At 36.2% G+C, this 21,226-nt stretch overlaps 1 protein-coding gene across 6 annotated transcripts in view; it reads right to left on the minus strand.

Annotated features, from left to right (window-relative positions):
* Nucleotides 1–21,226, minus strand: part of TTLL7 (tubulin tyrosine ligase like 7) — a 65,587-nt gene that overhangs the window by 20,181 nt on the left and 24,180 nt on the right. For all 6 annotated transcript variants that reach the window (XR_010784074.1, XM_066555587.1, XM_066555592.1 and 3 more), the window contains 9 exons: nucleotides 18,417–18,575; nucleotides 16,710–16,926; nucleotides 14,156–14,320; nucleotides 13,180–13,338; nucleotides 8,343–8,437; nucleotides 7,539–7,686; nucleotides 7,382–7,455; nucleotides 4,330–4,465; nucleotides 3,445–3,531 (listed from right to left, as the gene is read on the minus strand). Coding sequence is in view for 5 of the 6 variants with exons in the window: in XM_066555587.1 (XP_066411684.1) it covers nucleotides 3,445–3,531; nucleotides 4,330–4,465; nucleotides 7,382–7,455; nucleotides 7,539–7,686; nucleotides 8,343–8,437; nucleotides 13,180–13,338; nucleotides 14,156–14,320; nucleotides 16,710–16,926; nucleotides 18,417–18,575 (1,240 nt within the window). In the remaining variant the exon portion in view is untranslated. The remainder of the gene's footprint in view (nucleotides 1–3,444; nucleotides 3,532–4,329; nucleotides 4,466–7,381; nucleotides 7,456–7,538; nucleotides 7,687–8,342; nucleotides 8,438–13,179; nucleotides 13,339–14,155; nucleotides 14,321–16,709; nucleotides 16,927–18,416; nucleotides 18,576–21,226) is intronic.

Below are 21,226 nucleotides of genomic sequence, written 5' to 3' on the forward strand. Positions count from 1 at the left end.
AAGTGAAAAAGAACTCCCAGGAAGAATTTAAGTTTTTCTAACATCTTAGCATAATTTAATGCACCTAGATTTATTATGAGAGTAACAGGAAAAAGCCCCAAAACCTCCTGTTGCTGTAAGATACACTTTATAACTAAATAGATGTTACCTAAACTTCTATTCCAGACAAGGAAGGGAAGGGATTTCTGTCACTAATGGCATGTTTATGCCATCCCAAGCTGTTAGACCAGATAAGGAGAAGTTAGAGAAGAATATTGCATATAGGAGGGCCCTGACAATTGTTGTTACACAAAGAATGTATACAAGATTGATATGTATCTGTCTGCCAAAGGAATAAAAGGTGCCTCAACACATACCACTTTATTAAAAATAGCTGTTCTTATCATGAAATGCTGTGTATGATGTAGACATATTGATCAGACATTCCTGAGGGGTTACACAAGGTATAACAAACATTTTCAATCATCGCTCACAGAGGCTTTAAGATAGATCTTTTCCACTTATCATATACATGTTCCTCACACATTCTACAGTAAACAATATCAATTAACAAAGAAGAATAAAAAGAAAGATCAAAGAAATTACAAAAAGCAATAATAACGAATAATAGCTGAATCTGGAGATTCAATAATAACAAATAATAGCTGATCTCAGGAGACATATGATTGCCTAGCACATCTTGCCTAGCTCATCACTTTGATCTTACCCTTATGCTAACCCAATTTTTCTGTGACTAAACTCATCTGATCTTATACCAAAAGAATTAAAATTAATTTCTCATTTCCTCTACAATATCTGTTATTTTAGTTCCTTAGCCCATTGTCCTGCAAACACAGGTAACCCTGACAGTGTGTAGGTGTCAGGAGCCCTCTAGAGGCTGTAAATAAACTGGACATTTCCAGAATGCCCTTCTCCATCTATGCAAAATTCAGTGATGTTTTAAGTGCAGGAAAAGATTCCTTCATTCTGTGAACTTCTTGACTTCTTTTTTCCTACACTGAGATCATAATCATATTCAAATAAAAATAAGGCTGAAAAAATAAGGCTGAAATTCCTAGCAAATACAGAATAATTGTTAGATGCAAAGCTTGTATTTATTTGTACATGCACTGCCCTCAGCCTCTCCTATGCAGAGATATGTATGTGGAAATGTAGATGTTTATATGTTTCTATGTGTGGAGAGCACATCTCTCTCTCCTAACTATTCCAGTTGTCCTGTTAGTTTTCTGAGTCCTGACTGATGTTTTTTTTTCAAGGAAGAGTACAACCCAAGGCAGAGCATCTGACTTAAACGTATCTTCAGTCAGCAGGGCAGCCACTGAATTTAAGGGGGGACAGACTCCATGACCTTCTCAAAGAACCTTTCATGTTTGATTACATGACATGAAAAGTACCGGTCCTGTGGTTGTTTTTTTCTATTTCTAGATCCTGTATGTGCAAATAGTTCTTTATTTGTAGGATTTTATGGTTACAAGATGAGGTTTACAGCTGGATTATTCTCTTACCTGACAGATTGACAGGCAATAGTACTTTCTACTGACTGCCTCACTCACCAGATTTCTGTATAGACATATATTTAGACATTACATATCTCATAGCAGGCTCTTTACAAAGAGGTGGCCAATTAAATGCATATGATTGGCCATATGCACCTTAACCCTCACAGGAGGTGGTGATGCTCTTTTGGAAAAAGATACCAGGACCATCTGCATGGTCATCTGTATTTGAAAAGGAGCACACAGGACATTATATAACCAGGGAAATCTCTGCTTACATGGCTTCACTGTAGGCAAGGTTTAAATGATTGGGAAATATATCAGGGCCACAAAAAAGATGCAGGAATAAGAATCCTGCATAGCATGAAGTGTGCACAGTGCAAGGAAAATAAACACTCCCCCTGGATAAGCTAGTTTAATTGTTTTCTGGTTTGATTTCATCAGTTTTAGGGGGGAAAAAATGAAATTTTGGTCATAAGCAATTTTTTCTTTCTCACCTAAGTGCAAACAATATTGTACCAGTAAGGCAGCTATAAGCTACACAATCCATTTGCCTGCTATAAAAGAAGACCAAGTCTTACTCATAAAAAATTAATCAAAATTCATCTTAAAACTAATTGAGAGAGGTTTCTCAATTTGGGCTTATGGGCTTAGTACCCTATTAATGTTTAATTAAATGTTACAGTCTCCAGCCTGGGAAAGCCTTGTGAGCAAAGAGTGTAGAGGTAGAATAGAACAAGTCAGTGTGCATTCAGTCAACCAGATAGCTGCTCTCTAGGGTTGCTGGGAAAATACAGGGTTCTGGAAAAAGGGAAAAATGTGACTGAGATGTTAAACTTGAATAACTGACCCCATGTTAAAGAACTGAAAACAAAATTTCAAGGCAAAGAATCTCTGTAAGAATGAGGACTGAGTGTACTGCTAGGGTGAACTGAGGTTTTTTTCTCTTGTTTAAATGAATCCACTGCTGTTAAAGCACGAGCTCACAAAATCCCCATATTTTAATGAGGTCCCTGCAAATCTATCTTAATACCAGATTGGGCATGTAGATCCTCTTTCCAGAATGCACGCCTGTAATAAGATGCAGCTCTTTGGATTCTTGCACATATTTAAAGTACCTCTTCAAGCTCAGAACAATTGTCAGCATTCATTTTGTACAGATATCCACAGATTTGTACACCATGCCATGAGAAACATAAAACACTGTAAAAAAATTTACATGCATCCATAAACAAATCCATCAAAGATCAGAGCAGAGATGTAGGCTCTTCTAAGCAGACTTGACCTAAAATGTTTACAGGATATAAAAAACATACTTATTCTAGTCAAGCCCAAACTATTTGTCTTTACTGGCTTAGAGATATGCAGTTTATTTAAGGCAAAGAATCACATGAACTATGCAAACAAGCAGAAAGCATTAAGCTAAAAATAATATACATTCACATTAAAAGCAGATTTTGGATACAAAATGCGTTCCAAGATATACTGTACAACACTCTTAGCAAGGGAGCAAGCTCCAAATATATCAAAATTATAATTATTTCTTTGACTTTCCATACTGCCTTTTATCCCATGATCTCAAAATCCTGATTTTGGCACTAATTAATTAGAGATGAAAGCTTTCTTTTGAGATCCACCATTGATATAAAAATCCTTTCACACACTGAAATCAATCTCTCATGCAGCAGTTGTTGCCATGCATGGCAATTCCTCCAAATGTTTAGAGAGGGAAAGAAGGATTCCATATCCCCTTAAAAATTTAATGGGATTTAGTTGGACAAATGGTAGTCATACCTCTACTTATACTTTAAAAAAAATAAAAGAAGGTTAATGGCAGTCAGAGGAAGAAAACTTCCAGCTGGATCAGCTAACTAAATTCCCCACTTAAAGTTCTCAGAAAACCTGTCTATAGAGTGAAATAAAAAATCAGTATCTAGAAGTCAAATACCTTAGGTCCTCGCTGCTTGGGACATTTTCCTGTTAGCTTTTCATCATCTATTTCACACTGCTCCAGAAGATCCAAAATGTCCTCCTCCTAGAAATGGGAATTTCATTACTATTAATTCAAAGCAGGACATACCCCGTCCTTCAAAAATTCAAGCAGAAAGTAGTAGAAATTTGAAATTACTCTGATTACTAATTCCTGAAATAGGAATATGAATTCCTCCACAAGAGGAAATAGAAATATTTCTTCTCATGCATGCATCTCTCCTTGCAAGCAACATGAAATTGAGGGTTAAAATCAAGTCTTAACATATATTTAAAAGAAAAGTCTGAAGGATTGAACAAAGATTCCTGTAAAACTGTTGGATGATGCCAACTAGAAATCTATTTCTCAGATTTCAAATTACATCATGTTAGCTGGTTATTAATATAGCTGTTTTCCTACTGTCTCTGACTAAATAAGTAGGCAAATCAGGTGAAATTTTTGGATGACTTCAATCGTTAAACTAGTGGAGCTGGTTTTAGGGTACCTCTTGTTCCAGTCCATACAAGTGGATGAATAGGCTGGGAACATTACTGGAGGAAGAAGGAGGCAATTACCAGCTCAAAAGCAGTTTCTGCCAACCTCTGGTTTGGCCAGGGGTAAGGCTGAGGATCAGGGATATGGTAAAGTAGCTTAAAGCCATCTAGCCTGTCTCCACCCTGGGTCCACTGCAGTTCATCCAGATTCAAGGATCTGGCCCACAAGCTGCACAAAGAATAATAATAAGATCATAGAACATTATCAAATGCTATTTAGCAGCCGTCACACATGATTTTAGTGAAACTAATCCATGAGGTCATTAATTCGAAGTAACTCCTAAAGCCAGAACTCAGTGTATTTCAGTACCTTCATTCTTTTTAAGGGGTTATTCATTTCCCGCTGGAGTGAAGCTGCTCTTCCAGCAAGAAACGTCTGGAAAGCAGTGGCTAACAAACTCTCATACTTTTCAAGTAATGTCTTATCATCAGGAGGGTAAATTCGCCTGAAAAAGGAAAAAGAGAACAATTTAAGATAGAAGCTGAGGTATTCATCACACAATACACAGTCCCTTTTTTAACATGTATGTATCCCATCTATAATAATTATATAATATCAAATTATACAACATATACTCTGACCATTGCTCTCTAAATCTACTTTTAATTCAGTGAACACGTTCATGTTTAAACCAGCAATAGCCAGTCAAAAGAAATACCATGTAGGTCATTCCAGGGGTACACCCAAACCCAGTTTTGCAGTGCTCAGAGATTTCAGTGAGTGTGAGTGATGCACACAGGTGTGAATGATTCATGAAATATTAACAAAATATTGTATGTCAAATTCAAAGCCACAAGATAATTTGTATTAGCAATAAAAGGACACAAAACAATTTGTATTAGCAATCAAAGGACACAAAACAGTGAAAATCTGAACAATAGCTTTGATCCCATGGGCTGGATATGAATGAAAGATTGAGTATGTAGTGCACTTGAATGCTAAGTCATCCAAAAAATCAACAGGAAGAAATAGGTGCTATAAGAAAGAAAGAAAAAACCCTGGTACATGGATATAAACAGTGACTGATTTTCCATTAGAGCAGCTATGCCATTATTCTCTAAAATCACAGGTAAGGAGATTATGACAATGTCAGAAGCAGGACTTGGTGATTTATTCATGTTCATCAAGCAACAACGGGCGTTGAAGAAAACCACTTCAATCCATCTGTCATGAATATCCGAAACACAGCCAGAAATATGGCTAAGATGGAAGACTAATTTTTAATGTATTGTAAGGAGTAACCCATAAGTTAATTTTCCCTGCACTGTGCAAGGCATGGACATCATTTATACAGTGCATGACAGTTTGTGACTTCTTTGTATTTGTGAGTCTTTTCTGAACTTTTTACAAGTTTCTTTTTTTTTCTTGTTCTTCCTTTTTAGACATTTTCTCCCTGAAAAGGTATCTATCATGAGGATTTTGTTGCAATGGAAAAAAAGGATGATTTGATACCATTAGTCTCAGAGCAGTTGTAGAATGAAATGAAGATGCTTCCAGTTTGCATTAAACACCTAAAGGAGATTTAGGTTCTAATTTCATTTCAGTCAACACCATTTAATGGTGCTGATTCTACTGCAGAGAAAGTGCCATACAAGAATGCTTTAAAGAAAGGGTAATATTCTTAATGTATTTAGAAATAGACTGCAGCTAAAGGCCATTTCAAAGCCATGTACTTCCTTTCCAATTCCTCATGATTTCACAAGAGCTCAGAAGTGTGGCTCCTACTTCAGCTGCCCCAAGACTCCTGCTGGAGCCTGCTGTGCTTGCACAGACATGGACTAAGCCAATTGCTGAGCTGATATCCACAGATTAAATCCAAACCTCCTGAGTTTGACTGAGGTTTCTCTGGATTTTTATTCAGAGTGCAATATTAATCTATTCAGCAATACTAGCATCCAAAATTTCCATGATTCTATGTCATCCATATGCCTGACACAAGCTAGTCCTGCTCTACAGATGAATATCACACGAAGAAAATACTGCATAACTCTCAGATAAAATTCCTCTTCTTCTCTAGCCAAAATTACTTTCCTTCTCATGGTCTGCTGATTCTTCAGCCTTTTCTCAAAGACATGGTAATAAGAAAACACAAAGCTATTCTGCCTTTTTAAAAGTGCAGATTCCTCAAGAAGTGACACTTTACTTTTTCCTGAGGAAAAGAAAGTTTTGTGGTTTTACTGATTTACATTAACCCAAAAGCTAAATAAAGAGAACATGTGTCTGATTTTCAGTCAAGAACTGAATAAGAAACTTAAAATGTGATCAGTTAATAAGCTAGACATTTAAGTTAGCAAAAAAACCAAATGTGTTAAAGCATCATAGTGCTTTTCTTTCTTTTAGTAGCATGAAAATAACCACTTCATCACTTCATTGTACATCTAGAGGTTTTTTTTTACTTACTAGTTCAGCTCTACGCATCAAGAAAATATGTAATTAAAAGTTACAAAGAAAGACTCTTTGTAAGCAAAATGTTAAGTCATCAAAACTGCAAATTTCACAGAAACATCTATCTGTTAAAATAGAATTTTACTAGGAAATATAGAACATCTCAAAAAAGGTAGCAATGAAGAACAGCAATAAAGGTATTCTGGGTAGTTCACAATAAAATATGTGAACTCAGACCTGTCACATTCTGGATGAATATTATAAAGAGTGGACAAACATTCCTATCACATATTGCTAGCCATACTTTGCTCTCTTTCACCAATATTCCTAGGCCATGCTTTCACTTCTCATAACAAGAAATAATAACAAAAACATCACAAAACAAAATTTTTGTTTTCCTGTTGTAACTGACAATGTAAAGCTTTCTTTTGAACATCTTTTATGAAGGAATATGAAGGTACTTACATTTCTGCCTGCCAAGATCCAAAGTTCAAGTGCAAAAATAAAAGTAAAGTATTTAATATGTCATTCTATTCAAAATGATGGAAGCACCCATAAAGTTTCCAAATTTTTGGCAAGCCTCAGAGATACAATTCAAATATGATCTTTTTACAGGGGAATATCACACTGCACCCCTTTCCACCATGATAAGAATGATCATATGTGATTAGAGAACAGGTCCATAACAACAATCATGGACTGAGTGTACACTGAATGTGAGCAATCATGTCTTTGAAGCAAATGTCTTGCACAAACAATAGGGGCGACTGATGCCATATAAATTCCTAAGTGCATGAAAAAAATAGGAATCAAGAAAAGAACCATCTGAAAAAAGATAACTGATGTATATGTATATATTTTCTATAAATGCCTACACATTTTTGGCAGAAAATTATCATTTACCAGAAATACTTGTTTCCACTGCTCCTAAAGAATATACTGAATATTTCCTACTAATACAGTCAAAAACATTCACCTGTAATTCCCCATGTGTCTATTTTCATGCTCCTCTTTGGAAATCTGTTTACGTACTTGTGCAAGTCTTTCCTTCTACAAATCAAGAAAGTAAGACAATTAAAACAAAAGAGAATATAAACCATGAGTAAGAAACAGCACTTTTTCCCCCTTCCTACCAGTTCTTGTTTTCTCCTTTCCAGTGTGTGGCGCTGCTTCTCCCAGTCTGAGGAACCTGGCAGCAGTTTTTTCACTGACCCTTGACCATACAATCTTTTTTGAGCCTCAGCCTTCTGTTGGGCTAAATTCTTCCTTTTATCACTTGTCCTGAAGCACAGATGATAATAAGAAATGTCAATTCAATGCAGCCAAAATGAGATGAACTTTCGTACCAAGTAAATAATCTGTATTTTCCGGTCAGTCATGTCTTTATCATACAAAATTAGAATTGAAACATTAAGATTTTTTTTAATATTAACATTCATGGCTACAAAATTTTCACACTTTAAGGGATGCTGTATTTACTCTGTGCTATAATGTAATGTACAAACATGGTTGTATCTATTTTCCTGAGTTGTAGACTTTTTTCAACATATCTCAGCTACTAAGTTTTCCTCTAGAGAGGCAGGCTTTTGACTGAATGTGATTTTGTGATTTTGCTATCACTCAAGCAAATTTCCTTTATGGCCATGTACCCATGACTGCACACATATGCCAACTTCAAGATGTGTTTGAAAAATTTTTAAAAATAAGTACAAATATTACTATTACCATTCATTTTTTGCAAGCACATATGCATGAAGAAAAATAAAATTTATGTTAATTTTTATAGCAAAACTGACAGCAAGGGAAACATTTACATTTTGAAAATGTGAAGGTGGGAACAAAAGTTTTTCATTTCCTCTAAGTCCAATTCAAATTAAAGAAAAAAAAAATCAAAGCGACAGAAATAGAGCCAGACTGAAGAAAAGAGGACAAGGTACCGTATGTTGAGAAGCTTCAATGCATTTAGCAGAACACCTTTTTTTACAACATAGTCTATTTTTTGATCCGTTCCAAAGCTTGGGGCACGATTAATCTGAAAAAAAACGAGACACAGAAGACTCAGGGATGTTCAGGTTCATTGGGAACACACCTATTGTAACAGGCTTTGTAGAAATGGCTCTTTCAAATACAACAGAGTTTAAGAGAATGCATGTTGAGAAGTTCTTTTCCATTTGTATATTTTTTAAATAGAGTACTGAGTATCACAGACACTGGGAGCTGGGAAATGTACCCTTTCAGTCACCAGGGTATCCAGACATTTACAGTGAACACCATTCAAGTCCTGCCACCATTAATCCAATCTTGTCTACTCTTGGTTGCTCACACCAGAAAATTTACCACACAAAGTGCTGTTAAACACATCATAACAGATGATGTGCCATGCTATGGTGGTCAGGCACAGGAAGAGTCAAACTCTTTTCTAGTTCCCAATCTGAAAGAGACTTTAAATACTACTTCAAAATGCAACTATACAAGGACAGAAAGAGGCTCTAATCCAAGGTATTTTTAAGCATATTTAAATAACTTTTCAGATACACTTGACAGCAACACATAGAGATCTAAGCTATTAAATCAGTACATAGTGTGAAAACATAAGATAATTAACAGTCTCCACAACAAAAAGCTTATAAGCTAAGTACAAGATTAGAGATTAAAAACTGTACCATAAATATAGAGAAGCAAGGAAAATGCACTGGGAATAGTGAGACTAAATCATAAACTTAACATCCTATATAACCCTGACAAGTTTTGGACTCCCTGCAGAACCTCAGTTTTCAGGAAGATTTGAGGAGGAATAATGATTTATTCTAGGAACTCTTTCCAGGCTGGTATAAAAATTTATACTTGGGAAATGGGAACTAATGACAAGCAGGAATCTCACTTTGATAGTGCATGAGCAGTGCTGGTTACAGAAGACACAGATAAAAAAGAGCTTCAGAAGTGAAAACTAATGCCTTGTGCCCTACACAAATCAGAAGTGGGAGACAGTTTGCATGTCCAAAGTAGATGGCAAAAGCAGTTTATTTTGTTTAAGCACTCTAAATATATCAGAGCATCTTAGAGCCTCTACAGTTGTGGGACAGAACTGTTGTGGCTGCTGTGCCACCCAGTGTCCTGTTGCTGAGTCCCAGCTGCCCCATCACTTATGCTCATAATTGACAGGTACCTGTCAGCTTTGGGAGTCAGCCTCTTTGCTATTTTTGCAGACAGACTGGCAAAGTGAGCAGTGAGATCTGATGTTGAAAGAAAAATCTTGAAAATTCAGCAGAAATAGTGAAAAGATTTATACATATTCTTTTTTGGAAGACTTTTATCCAAATATTTCATTGACCAACCTCTTTAGACTGACCTGTTCATCCACTATCATATCACAAAGACAATAAATAGGGTTGCTGACTAATCTGTACGACTGTGGCATTGTAATCTTGATAACATACTAGTGATATGCCACAATAGCTATTCACAATAACAGCTTACCAAACCATTGTCTGGCATCTACCAGCTGGGAGATGGTTATTTGGAGTTCAGTGACCCGAGAACCAGGACATGCACAACTAGGTTGTGTTAATATTACATCAGTAATTTTATCAGCAAGGCACATCTTGAAGATTGTTGTCAAAAACAGGATTGTATGAGGGACCCCAAAAGTACAAGCAAATGATGACTGCAAAGGTCTTGAAAATCTAGATACTGATGCCATTGGCTAAATTGTGTTCACTACAGGAATGCAGTCTTGTAAACTAGATAATACTGGGTCTAGAGGTAACAAAGAAAGCACATGGCATGATTCCAGGAGATGTAAAAGACTTGTGCTAAAAGTTGGAGACAATGTGGAATTGCTGGCCAGTAAATGAACCGCTAGTAAGTAGATCATAGCAGCAAACAAAGAAAAATGAAATTAAGAGCAAGATGAAGAAAACTTCACCATCAAGAGTGTGTTCTTCCTGGTGAAGAACATAAGACACTAAAAACTTGGTATAACCACCTACTATCTCTTTTTGGAGAAGTAGACTTCTCCTACCCCTGTGGTGGCCTTTGGACCTCCAGGGGTACAAACAGGGCAAGTATAACAGAAGAGAAACAAGTAGATACCAGAAAGTTTGTGTATGTGAACTTTAACTACTTCATTATTAGGAATTAGCAATAATTGATTGGTTTAAGACGTTCACATTCATTTTACCTGGATTGAAAAAGTTTTGAACAGATTTTGCTAGCTTGGTGACAGTAAATAATAAATTTCTGAATGTATATGTAAGGTTTCCTTTGCCTTGCCCACATAAATCATAAAGGAAGTTAGGTATCCTACACTTGAGTAAGTTATTAAAATGCAAGTTATCTTTTTCTCCTATGATCATAAATGTGTGATCCTAGCTGACTATAATGAGGGTGAACAAGGCTGGAGTCCATCCAAGAACTTCAACTGTATGGTTTTCTTTTACATAAAATAAACTAACTTGGAAATTTTGGTCAAAAAGTAAAGCTGGATTTCCTGGGAATCGAAGGGAGGCCTAGGTCATTGCTGCTACTCAGAAAGGATGGAGGCTGCACAGATCCTTGCCAGAAACACTTGGTGCCACAAGATGGCAATCCTGCATTTCCCACAACCCTCGCTACGGTGGAAGGTTCCGGAAGTTCAGTAGCATCAAGGAGCAGGGGAGCTACAATGCATCAAGGCAATATAAACAAAAGTCAGCTTTTGTTGAAAAGGAAAGCGGAGACATTATAATAAGTTGCACAATTTATTTCTTTTAATAGTTTGTTAAGCTATCTTTATAACAGAAAAGCTACATGAGGCATGGAAACATGAAACTAATCATCCTAATCCTATTTTGGAAATTTTCCCATAACACTGGGAACATTCAGGGCCTTGTGATTAGGACTCGTTACCACTGTTAGAAAGAATGATTCACTCCCCTAAGGGGGTTTTGACAAGAGGGAAATGGTGGAAAGAGATAAGAGTGGAAATCTGTGGAAGTAGCTCAAGTGTTTTAGAAAATAACAAATTATCTATATATGTGCATATATATATATATATATATACACACCAACTATATATATTATGTATAGTCTATGTACATACACTGCAGATTTGACCTTTACTACACTACACACAGCATACATACAGTGTGCATACATCTACACACTCTGTTAGAATTGCTGCAAAAAAGCATGAACAAGCAAGGTAAAAAATAGTAAATAAGTATGCAAAATTAGCAAGTTTCAAGATTTGAAATTTGTGTTAGTTTTGGTAAATGTCTGGCAAAGCAAGCTGAAGGATACGTATATTACCAAAAGCAGAAAAGGAAATACTTGGACTTTTGCTTTTAAAAAAATAATAACTAGGTACACAATTCAAAGTTGTGAAGTATTCTCCAGCAACTCAAAATACCTCCACTAGGAGCATTTACTACTTTACTCCCTCCTAAACAAGGAGTTTGGGATAACATGATTCTCCTCTGAGACACATATGCAGTTACTCAAACGCCCCAAAATCTCCATAGCTCATGGAAACATCAGAGCAGACAGAGAGGGGTCCTTCAGAATGGACTCCCTATGCTGGCTGACTCACCACCTCTCACAGAACTGGTCTGTCAGCATTTGCTACCAGGCTGAATGAAATGTTACACAGACCCTTCAGTCTGCACTCAAATAACTACACACAGTTATATGCCAGCTACAGGCAACCTACAGATGATAATCTGGAAGTGCAGTGCTAAATCAAAGGGGCAGCAAGCTTCACTGGACAAAAACAGAAGATGTTGATGTAGTACAGACTAAGTTCATGTCATGCGCTGCTGTTGGCGAGAACATCAAAGCCACTAAATATGCTATGTCTGCATGGCAACAGTGGAGGAATTTTATTTTTCTAATTAAAATTATAATGAATCCCTGAGAGAAATAAGTACAACAAAACAACTGTTGACAGTATTAATGGCCTGCAAATGAGGTTATAATTCAGTAAGTTAATTGTGTATATTTTGTTCATCAGTAGCTAAATCATATTCATGACTTGCTGTCAATAGAGGGTTTTTGAATACATTTTGCTTTTTTTTCCCCAAGCTGCACAGCCCCCCAACCAGTTAACAGAATGAAATAAGACAATCTGAAAACAGACAAGTGAACATCATCTGTATGTTATTAATAGAGCCATATAAGAGACACAACAGACAAAGTTCAAACATTTCTGGTTGAAAATGTGTGTGAGCACCACGTAATTTAACTGTACCACTAACAAACATATCAGAGAATAAATGTTTCTTCCAATCCCATCATACCAATTGTCTGCAGAATTTCCTGTATATCAAATTCATTTTCTCTGTTTATGGCCATGCTTTCGTGCTTTTAAAAGCACAGGAGAGGAAAAGAACACATATCCATGAAAAGGAAAAGATTAAGGTCACACATTCACAAAAGTTACCAGAGCCATATTACATAGCCATACTCATGAAGGAAACCTATGTAGCACCCACTTGCTATAATCAAGGTCCTCTAGCTACAATAACTACATTAATGTTACATTTCCCATTAAAACTTTCAAAAACATCTGAAATGCAACATCAGTCTAGGAAAACAATTACCTTTTTTTCAGTATCAAAAATCACTGCAAGGTGATACTGCACTTCTGTATGGATGCTGCAGAAAAGCACCATTCATGTACCCAACAACAGTACACAAATTTTCGTGGCAGGTTTTCTTACATAGATATGGATTCAGCTGGGGCTTAGTTAACTTTATGCCTAAAAATTTACTTTACATCTATATAAAGAGGTTTACCTCTAGGAGCCATGGTTTTAGTTTTCTGTCCAGCAGAATATCAAATCCCAGGACTTCAAAGCAGACGCTGTCACTTCCTGGTGCTTGCCCCGGCCTGCACATGCGATAGGCGTGGAGCACGTGCGGCTCTGCCACTATCAGAGTCTTCACCACCAGCTCCTGCAGGGATTCAGTGCAGAAAAATTCATCAGGAGAGAAAACACCAGCACATACTGAACTACAGTGTTCCATGCTTTAATATCTCAAATTTCATTTACATATCTACTAGAAAAAAAAATTTAAAATACCAAATAAATAGTGTATAGTAAACAAACTATTCCTATGTAGTACCATATATAACTTTCTATAGTTCTAGACTATTGCTGTACTTTCCATGCTACATACAAACTTTGAGACTTGCAATAAGTTAAAGAATAAAAGCAAATTGGTAACATTGAATAGTATAGCCAATCTTCATCCATTTCATTTTGCAGTATAATTTTTGATAAGTGTTCTCAGAATCATACAAACAGCTTTAAGCTCTAACAATCTTAAGCCTATTCCTCATCTAAAGACACCTGTAACATAACCACTTCAATGGTGCTTGAGTAAGTACAAAGATATATGCAACACTGACTACAATTTTGTAAATATTTACACATAAAATTCACTTTATACACTAAAATAAAGTCTCCAAGATTTTAAATGGCATGATTCCTTTGTACCTTTAAATGGCATATTCCTTATGTGAATAACTGCTTGAAAGGACTTTTGATCCTCAGAAAAAACGTTAACATTTAATTTGTAATCAGACTATGAATTTAATATTTTAAAAAACATAATAATAGTTTATAGTATGTCCTTTGTGACATCCATTGCTGAGAATTTGGGTTAATAAAGTTTCAAAAATCATTCTGAATTGCAGTAAAGCAGATGGCAGAAGCAATTAATTTTCTAAAAATACACAAAAAAAATAAAGTGCTTTAGTCTATCTTACTGAAATATCACTCCAGAATTTGGAGACATCAAGATTATTTGTTTCTAGAAACTCAGTAAACCATTTTATGGAGCGTTTGCTTCCTTTGTCTTCTGTTTCATCCCGTTCAAAGTGTTCATTATGTTTATTGACAGAGTAGTTAGTCAGATGCATATACAATTGACTCTAAAAAAAGGAAGAAAAGACATTTTAAAAACTTTAAAAACAATTCTAAAATAGTCAATTCAAAATCATGTAAAGAAAAACGGATATTAAATCAATAAAGACATAATCAAACAGCTCATATTTGGAAATACACTACGTGCAGATTTAGTGTTTCTGATTCTGGGAGTTTGCATGACTGAGTGCTCCGTAGCCTTCTTACAACAAAACCTGGGCTTCTACTTAAGCCAGTTGCAGTGAACTGATCCACCACTCCACATCTGGTTAGATACTATATCTGCCATTTTTACAAGTGTCTATATAAACAACTACCTAAAAAAGTAAAGAGCAATTATCATAACTTAGAGAATTATTACATTCCACAAGAAGCAAACAATAATGTCAGTATTTTAAAGTGCTACTTTTAAAGTGCTAAAAGACACTCTGGCATCTGCTTCATAGACAATCCCACATTTCAGTTTTCACTGTAACTTATTTATGAGAAGTGTTCTCATGATAGTGATACTTTAAAATATCTTTTACATATAAACTCATCTGCCATGCTGATATCTGCCAAAATTGCTCATTTTTAACTGGCTGGTAGCCATACATCAGAGGGAGGTAAATTTCAAAACATACGTTACATAAATGACTGAGTTCCTTTACGGAGCAAAATGTCAGCAGCAATAGACTCAAGTTATCAGTTGAATTTAAAGAAAGCATTCCTTTTCCCAGCTCAATTTATAAATCATGATCTGTGCATTTACATTATCTCACAGGGATTAATTCAGCTTTTCACTTACACTATGGTGATGCCTGTCCTCATCACAGTGACAGTTCTCTGTCATGTTTGATTACATACATGAGAGTAGATGATATTCTAAGGTGACCATAAGCCTTCTGTTCCAATTCATCTTTAATAGATAACACAAGCCTTCTGCTGCCATTTATCTTACTACACTTCCTTATCTTTAAAAAACTTAATGAAATTACCAAAACCAATCAATTTAATTGCAAATGAGTTATTGTAGTAGCACTAGAAGCAATGAATTTCTCCCATGACTTCATTACTCCTTTAAGAATCATTCTGAAATCTATTGGTTTTGAGTCATCATTCCATGAAATTCAAATTATTTCAGACAAAAGTAATTATGTGTTAGACTACCAAAAAAAATAAAAGTGTTTGGGCATCTGAACTGATAGTCCAAAGGTATTTGGAACAATGTCACTGTGGAAATATGTCATCCAAAGAACAATGTCATTAGTGACAAGCACGTTATTTCACACAATAGACAACTTCCAGCATGAACAGTTCTGAGAACACAGAAACAGCTGCCTGCTCTGTTTATCCTCTCAGAGCATATTTCAGTGCTGCTAATGCCGAGATTAGCAGCAATACACAAATTGTAAAAGCAAACCATTCCAAATATAGTACTGGAACACTTCCAAATATAGCATTTGTACTGGGCCTCAAATTGTACCTGCGTTTTTCAAAGGCACACCAAGAGACAGTCAGAATTTTAAGTTTCACATAGGCAAAATGGTGTTTTCTGTTACATAATTACATGGAAGCTGCTCTAAAAGCAATGGAGTACAGAGAGAGTATAACAAACCTAATCTACTAATAGCTTCCAATGCTGCTTCCAATACTTCTTTCTTAGACATCTGCAATTTGGTCTGAGCCAAAAGAGAAGGGTTTACACCCCCCAACAGGGCAACAGTGGAACAAGAGGAGGAAATTGTGCAAAATCTTTAGCATTACCCTTGGCATTTCTTGCTTTTCTCTGTGTTTTGAGGCAGCTCTACTGAATCACCCTAAAGCTGCCAAGTACATTCTCCTGTCCCTGCTGAAGCAGTCACCAACAGCAGCAGCAGCAGGAGATTCCTCATGTTCAGGGACTGCAGTGAGCACTGGGCCCCTGCGGTGCTGGTTCTCTCCTTTCTGCCTCACTTCCCAACACAATGGCTGAAACCTGGCTGGACCCTCAGCAAAGGCTCCAAACTTCATGGATGCTAAGCAATGATCTAGCAGGAGATAAAGCTTATTACCACCTGCCAACCCCAGTCTCAGATGAATATAAAAGCAATGTGCCCATTCTTGCAGTGATTTTATTTTTTTTTTTTTGGGTTGTTATCTTTTGCTTTCCTCTAAAATATATTTAAATTCTTTAGTGTACATACATGCAAAGTCATATAAAATTTTATAGATAAGCAATAATGTGGCTATATTTGTGATTTTGATAGAAAACCATGTGTTAAGTGTCTTTCACATAAAATTTTTTCTCTTCAATGACAATGCAGAAGTTTACCCAGATGAACTCAACTCCCAGTTTGTTTAATTTTACCACCTGCAACCACTACACAGGTTAAAGTCTATACCATAAGCAATAAATTGGAATTCACTCCAACTTACCAAATTTGAGTCACTGGGAGGGTGATACTTTTCTGTGCCCATTCTCACCAGTCCATCATGATATAAAAATATTTTTAATGGATCACAGGAGGTCACAAGAATATACACACGTAAATCGAACTTGTAGCCTTCCATGAGAAATGGCTTGTCAAGATATTCCTGAACAATTAAGTGATCCTGAGCTTGTAACTTTTCTCCATTTCTTATTAAAGAGATCCTGGTAAAAACAAAAGTTATTTTAAAACTTGGACATTACTCTTTGAAATAGATTATCATGGTCACCCAGCCAAGTAGGGCAGCTAAGGTCTACCTAGAGAAAGAGACTTAGATATCTGATTTTTAGGGCAGAGACAAAGTTCCATTCCCTTACAAGGCTTTTGTTTCCTGTCCTTTATTGTGGTTCACTAGATGGAAAAAGGCAACGAGCCATTTCAAAGTAACTTTCTGCTTGCTTTGATTCAACAATTTGTAGTAATGGGTTTGCTCTACACTTAGAAATTGTTTGGCAGAACGACCAGTCTCCAGCTTCTGTGATTATTCCTCATCCATCTCTAAAAATAGACTTCCAGTCTTTGTCACAACTTCTGCCTGAGGCACAGACTGCAAAGAACTTTCAGTGCTAACCGTAGGTGATGAAGTTTGCAAGCAGGACACTGATCTGTATGACTGAGGATGGCACAGATTAAGCTCAGTATTTCTGTATTTCCAGTTCCCTCACACCAGAATGAAAAAAGGTTTACATATGAACTTTGAACTTCCAATCTCTAACAATATAGAATTTTAAATAACTGTAAAAGCTAATATTTTCAGTATACAATTATTAACCTAAAATTCCCAGAACCTTAAGGCTACCTTAACCTTATTCCCTATTATTCATTATACATTTCAGAGGTTTAGTACTGAATAGTCCTCATAGAGTGAAGTACTTTGCAGAAATTTCTCTGAACTATGCTAGCACCTTTCCCTTTAGCTTATCTTAGCCCTTATCAAGAAGACTGAAAAATAAAGAAATTGAAAGTTCAGGAGCCTTACTTTTATAGTAATTCTGACATATGCTGAAAAACTAAGAGTTTTACTATATAGTATAATTCAAATTGATATTAAAAGCAATAAAAGCTAAAACCAAAATATCTAAAAAAAAGAACTAAAAATACAATTGCAATATTTATCTCATTGGATTTTTACTGCGTCGCCCTGTCACAAACAAAACTTCTTCAACTCAACTGCAGGTTGCAGTCTCTTCAGGGGTGTACCCTGCTTTCAAGAGTGCACATCCAGCCACATCCCCAACAGCATCTCCTCTGTCTCTCCTAAACTTTGTGGCTGCTGCCCTCAAACACATTTCTGCATCTCTGACTGGCTGCAGTTTGGGAACACAATGGAGTGTTTGAGCTGGTTTTAAAGCTGTGAAAGATCCTGACTTTCCACCACACATCCCTGCAGCCTCCAGCCACCAGAACCCTGCCATTTATGCCCAATACAATCTCACCCTATAAATCTAAGCACAGCAGAAAAATTCATAATAAAATAACTGTGTTCATAATAATTATGTTTATTTAAGGCTTGTGAAGCCTTCACCCAATACACTGACTTTCACACAACTCAAAATACAATCTTCTTATTAATACACAGCTTCTGTTAATGTTGTAAGTAGCACTGGATTTCACCTTTAACAGGTAAGAAGACTGAAGTTAACTCACAACTCACCCATGTCCCATTGCACCATTAGCTGGTTTGACTATGAAAGTTTTCTGTCTACGTTTCTTCTTCAATTCTTTTACATAGTTCTGAAATTGTGTGTATTCTGCAGGAAAGATCCACGTTCGAGGAATGAAACTGTACTCCTGAGGCTGACTCTTGATCATTCTGCACAAAAAGGGTAATTGAGTTAAAATCTTTTGACTACTTTGATGTTTCAATCCTCAAGATGAAAAAGCAATGACAATTTGACAAGGGAGCTTTTTCAGCAAAATTCTGTAATATGAAAGCAAACTTTTGCATTTCTGTAAGAATAGTTAGCATTCTATTACATATTCATATGAGTGTGAATGTGTTATATTCAAAAGCAGACTATCTTGAGCATTTTTGCTTATGTGCTTATTATGTTACTGGTATCCATCTCATTTCTTGGCATCCATCTCACTCCTGTTGCAATTTTTGGCCATTTACTCAAATGACTTAATGCTATTCCTATTCTTAGAAATATTGAACTCCTAAAAAAACATGGATTTTTTTTTTTTTTGGTGGGGGGGAGGTGGTATTTGGGAAGTATTTTAATTTTCATATTGGTAGATGTCTGGGGAGCTATGAGGATCAATGGACTCAAAAAAGAGGAGTTGGGATATTTGGAGTTTCTTCTTGGGTGCAAAAAGAACTGAATTTAAAATTAAAAAGCAATTGGAAGGAAGAAATTAAGGAAGAGTTTTTTGTTCCTTTTGAAAAAATTTTAAAAATAAGGAATTGTAGTAAATAGACTTTGACACAGGCCAAGCAATTCATTCATTTCCTATATAGGACAAATCACACAAGCTTTGATTAGTCTTTGGTCCCAGTATACTTGGATTAAGATTCCAAGAAGCACCTAATTTAATCAAAAGAAAGCAAAGACATTCAAAGCAAGATCAAGCAGGAAGGGAGTAGGATGAAGGGGTGGAACAAAAGAAGTAAAATAAAAATAGGGAATCAAACTCTGAATCTGGGGAAAGGATGCAGCAAGGTCCTGATCTCCCTGCTTTAATAGCTGTGGCAGCTGAGGTAGTGAGTGTATCTCATTCTGTACCTCTGTGAAGAAAAATTCTATACCTCTGTGAACAGAAATGGAAGAAGAAGAATGGTAAAGAATTCAGGTAGCAGAAGTGTCCATCACCCAGAGCTGCGTATGTGGCAGACAGGAGCTACACCCACCCCACCTGTCAGAATGGCTGAGGTACACACAGTTCCTTTAACACTGCTCAGCAGCCAAGGTGTAGGAGCAATGGGGACTCGGTGGTACTATGCACACTGGCACCATAGCTCCCAACAGGATAAATTTAGTCTTTGCTGAGTTACACACTGGGGTAGCTAGCTTGTTTCAGGTACTCAGAGTACCTGAAACTTCCTTCATACAGAACCTCATATGAAATTAGTTCAGGTAACTCACAATTACTCTGTAGCATAGAGTAGACACGTCTAAAATACAAATATGCCCAGACCAACAGAAAGGAATTGGAAGTTTAAAAAGGAATTAAGTGATACAGGAAGTTCCCCAACTTAGATTTATTTTTTTTAATGCCACTATGGTTAAGTTTAATATTTTTTAATTAAATACAGATTTAGGTATATTTCTCCTTTTGTATTGAAAACTAATAGCATCAGCATAATAATGTGTAAAAAAGGAAATATCATTTTTATTTTTCATTTCTACTATGAGCTTACGTAATACTCTTGGGCAGATACTTTTTCTTTAAGTGGCTAAAATACTAATAGAAAAAACCAGAGCTTTTTTGAGCCACATGCGTAGGGCTAGGACTGTAGCCAAGCCCTACTGGTATAATGGATACACTGTCACCAAACTGAGTGTAGCCAAGTACCCAACAAACACTCTGCAGAAACCACAATGGCTACAGCACTACTGCACGAGGTTCAGTGCTTCTGCAGCTTCATTGTAACTATTGTTCTAAGACATCTAGTTCAACGAAAGCCACTAAATATTCAGGAAAGCTTTTTGAAAACAGAAGTAGATATTTGAATTCCTGATTGATTCATATAGTTAAACTACTCTCCATCTGCTCTATCTTTATGAATATTATTACTTTGCCAACTGAGTATCTTATCTAGGCAGAAATTATGCTATTTTTAAGCAAAAAGCAATTTCTGTGTTAGTTTAAATTCCTTTCCAGATTATTTATCATATGCCTCCTGTTACATGCTAGAGACTTGTCATTTAACTTACTCAAGGGTTTCAATATACACACTGCCTACTCTAGCTTCAAGCTATTCCTGATATATTGATATTATTTTTTGACTTTCAGTCAAAAAATAATATCAATATATCAGTTCTGTATGCCTTATCTTTTTAATGCATAACTGGGGGATTACAAACACTTAATATTATGAAGTGGAATACTTCAGCATTGTTTGTAGGTTCTGGGGCTCACTAAAACTTTCAAAAAAAGAATTCAGCTCTGTTCTTTCCCTGCAAGGCCCTATTCAGAAAGGGCTTAGGAACATCATTAAGTAGCCTGTGGAATCAAGGCCTATTCCATTACAATAGCCCTATTTTTCAGTACATGGGCTGTCCACTATCATGAGTAACCACTTTTTCACTGTGCTGCTCTATCCTTTAGCTTTTGCTGTCCTTATCAGGAGGTCTGAGAAATAAACAGCCAATTATTTTTCTTCTGAGTACTATTTTAGCTCACAAATGTGGTCAGACTGTGCTCTTGATTTCTCAGAGTGCTTTCTGTACAAAAGAATCAATGTGTTGAACAAAACATAGTTCACTGAAGGCACAACCTTCAGTCTAATAATGCAGATAC

The sequence above is a fragment of the Molothrus aeneus genome, chromosome 9, assembly GCF_037042795.1.
Source record: "Molothrus aeneus isolate 106 chromosome 9, BPBGC_Maene_1.0, whole genome shotgun sequence".
NCBI lineage: Eukaryota > Metazoa > Chordata > Aves > Passeriformes > Icteridae > Molothrus > Molothrus aeneus.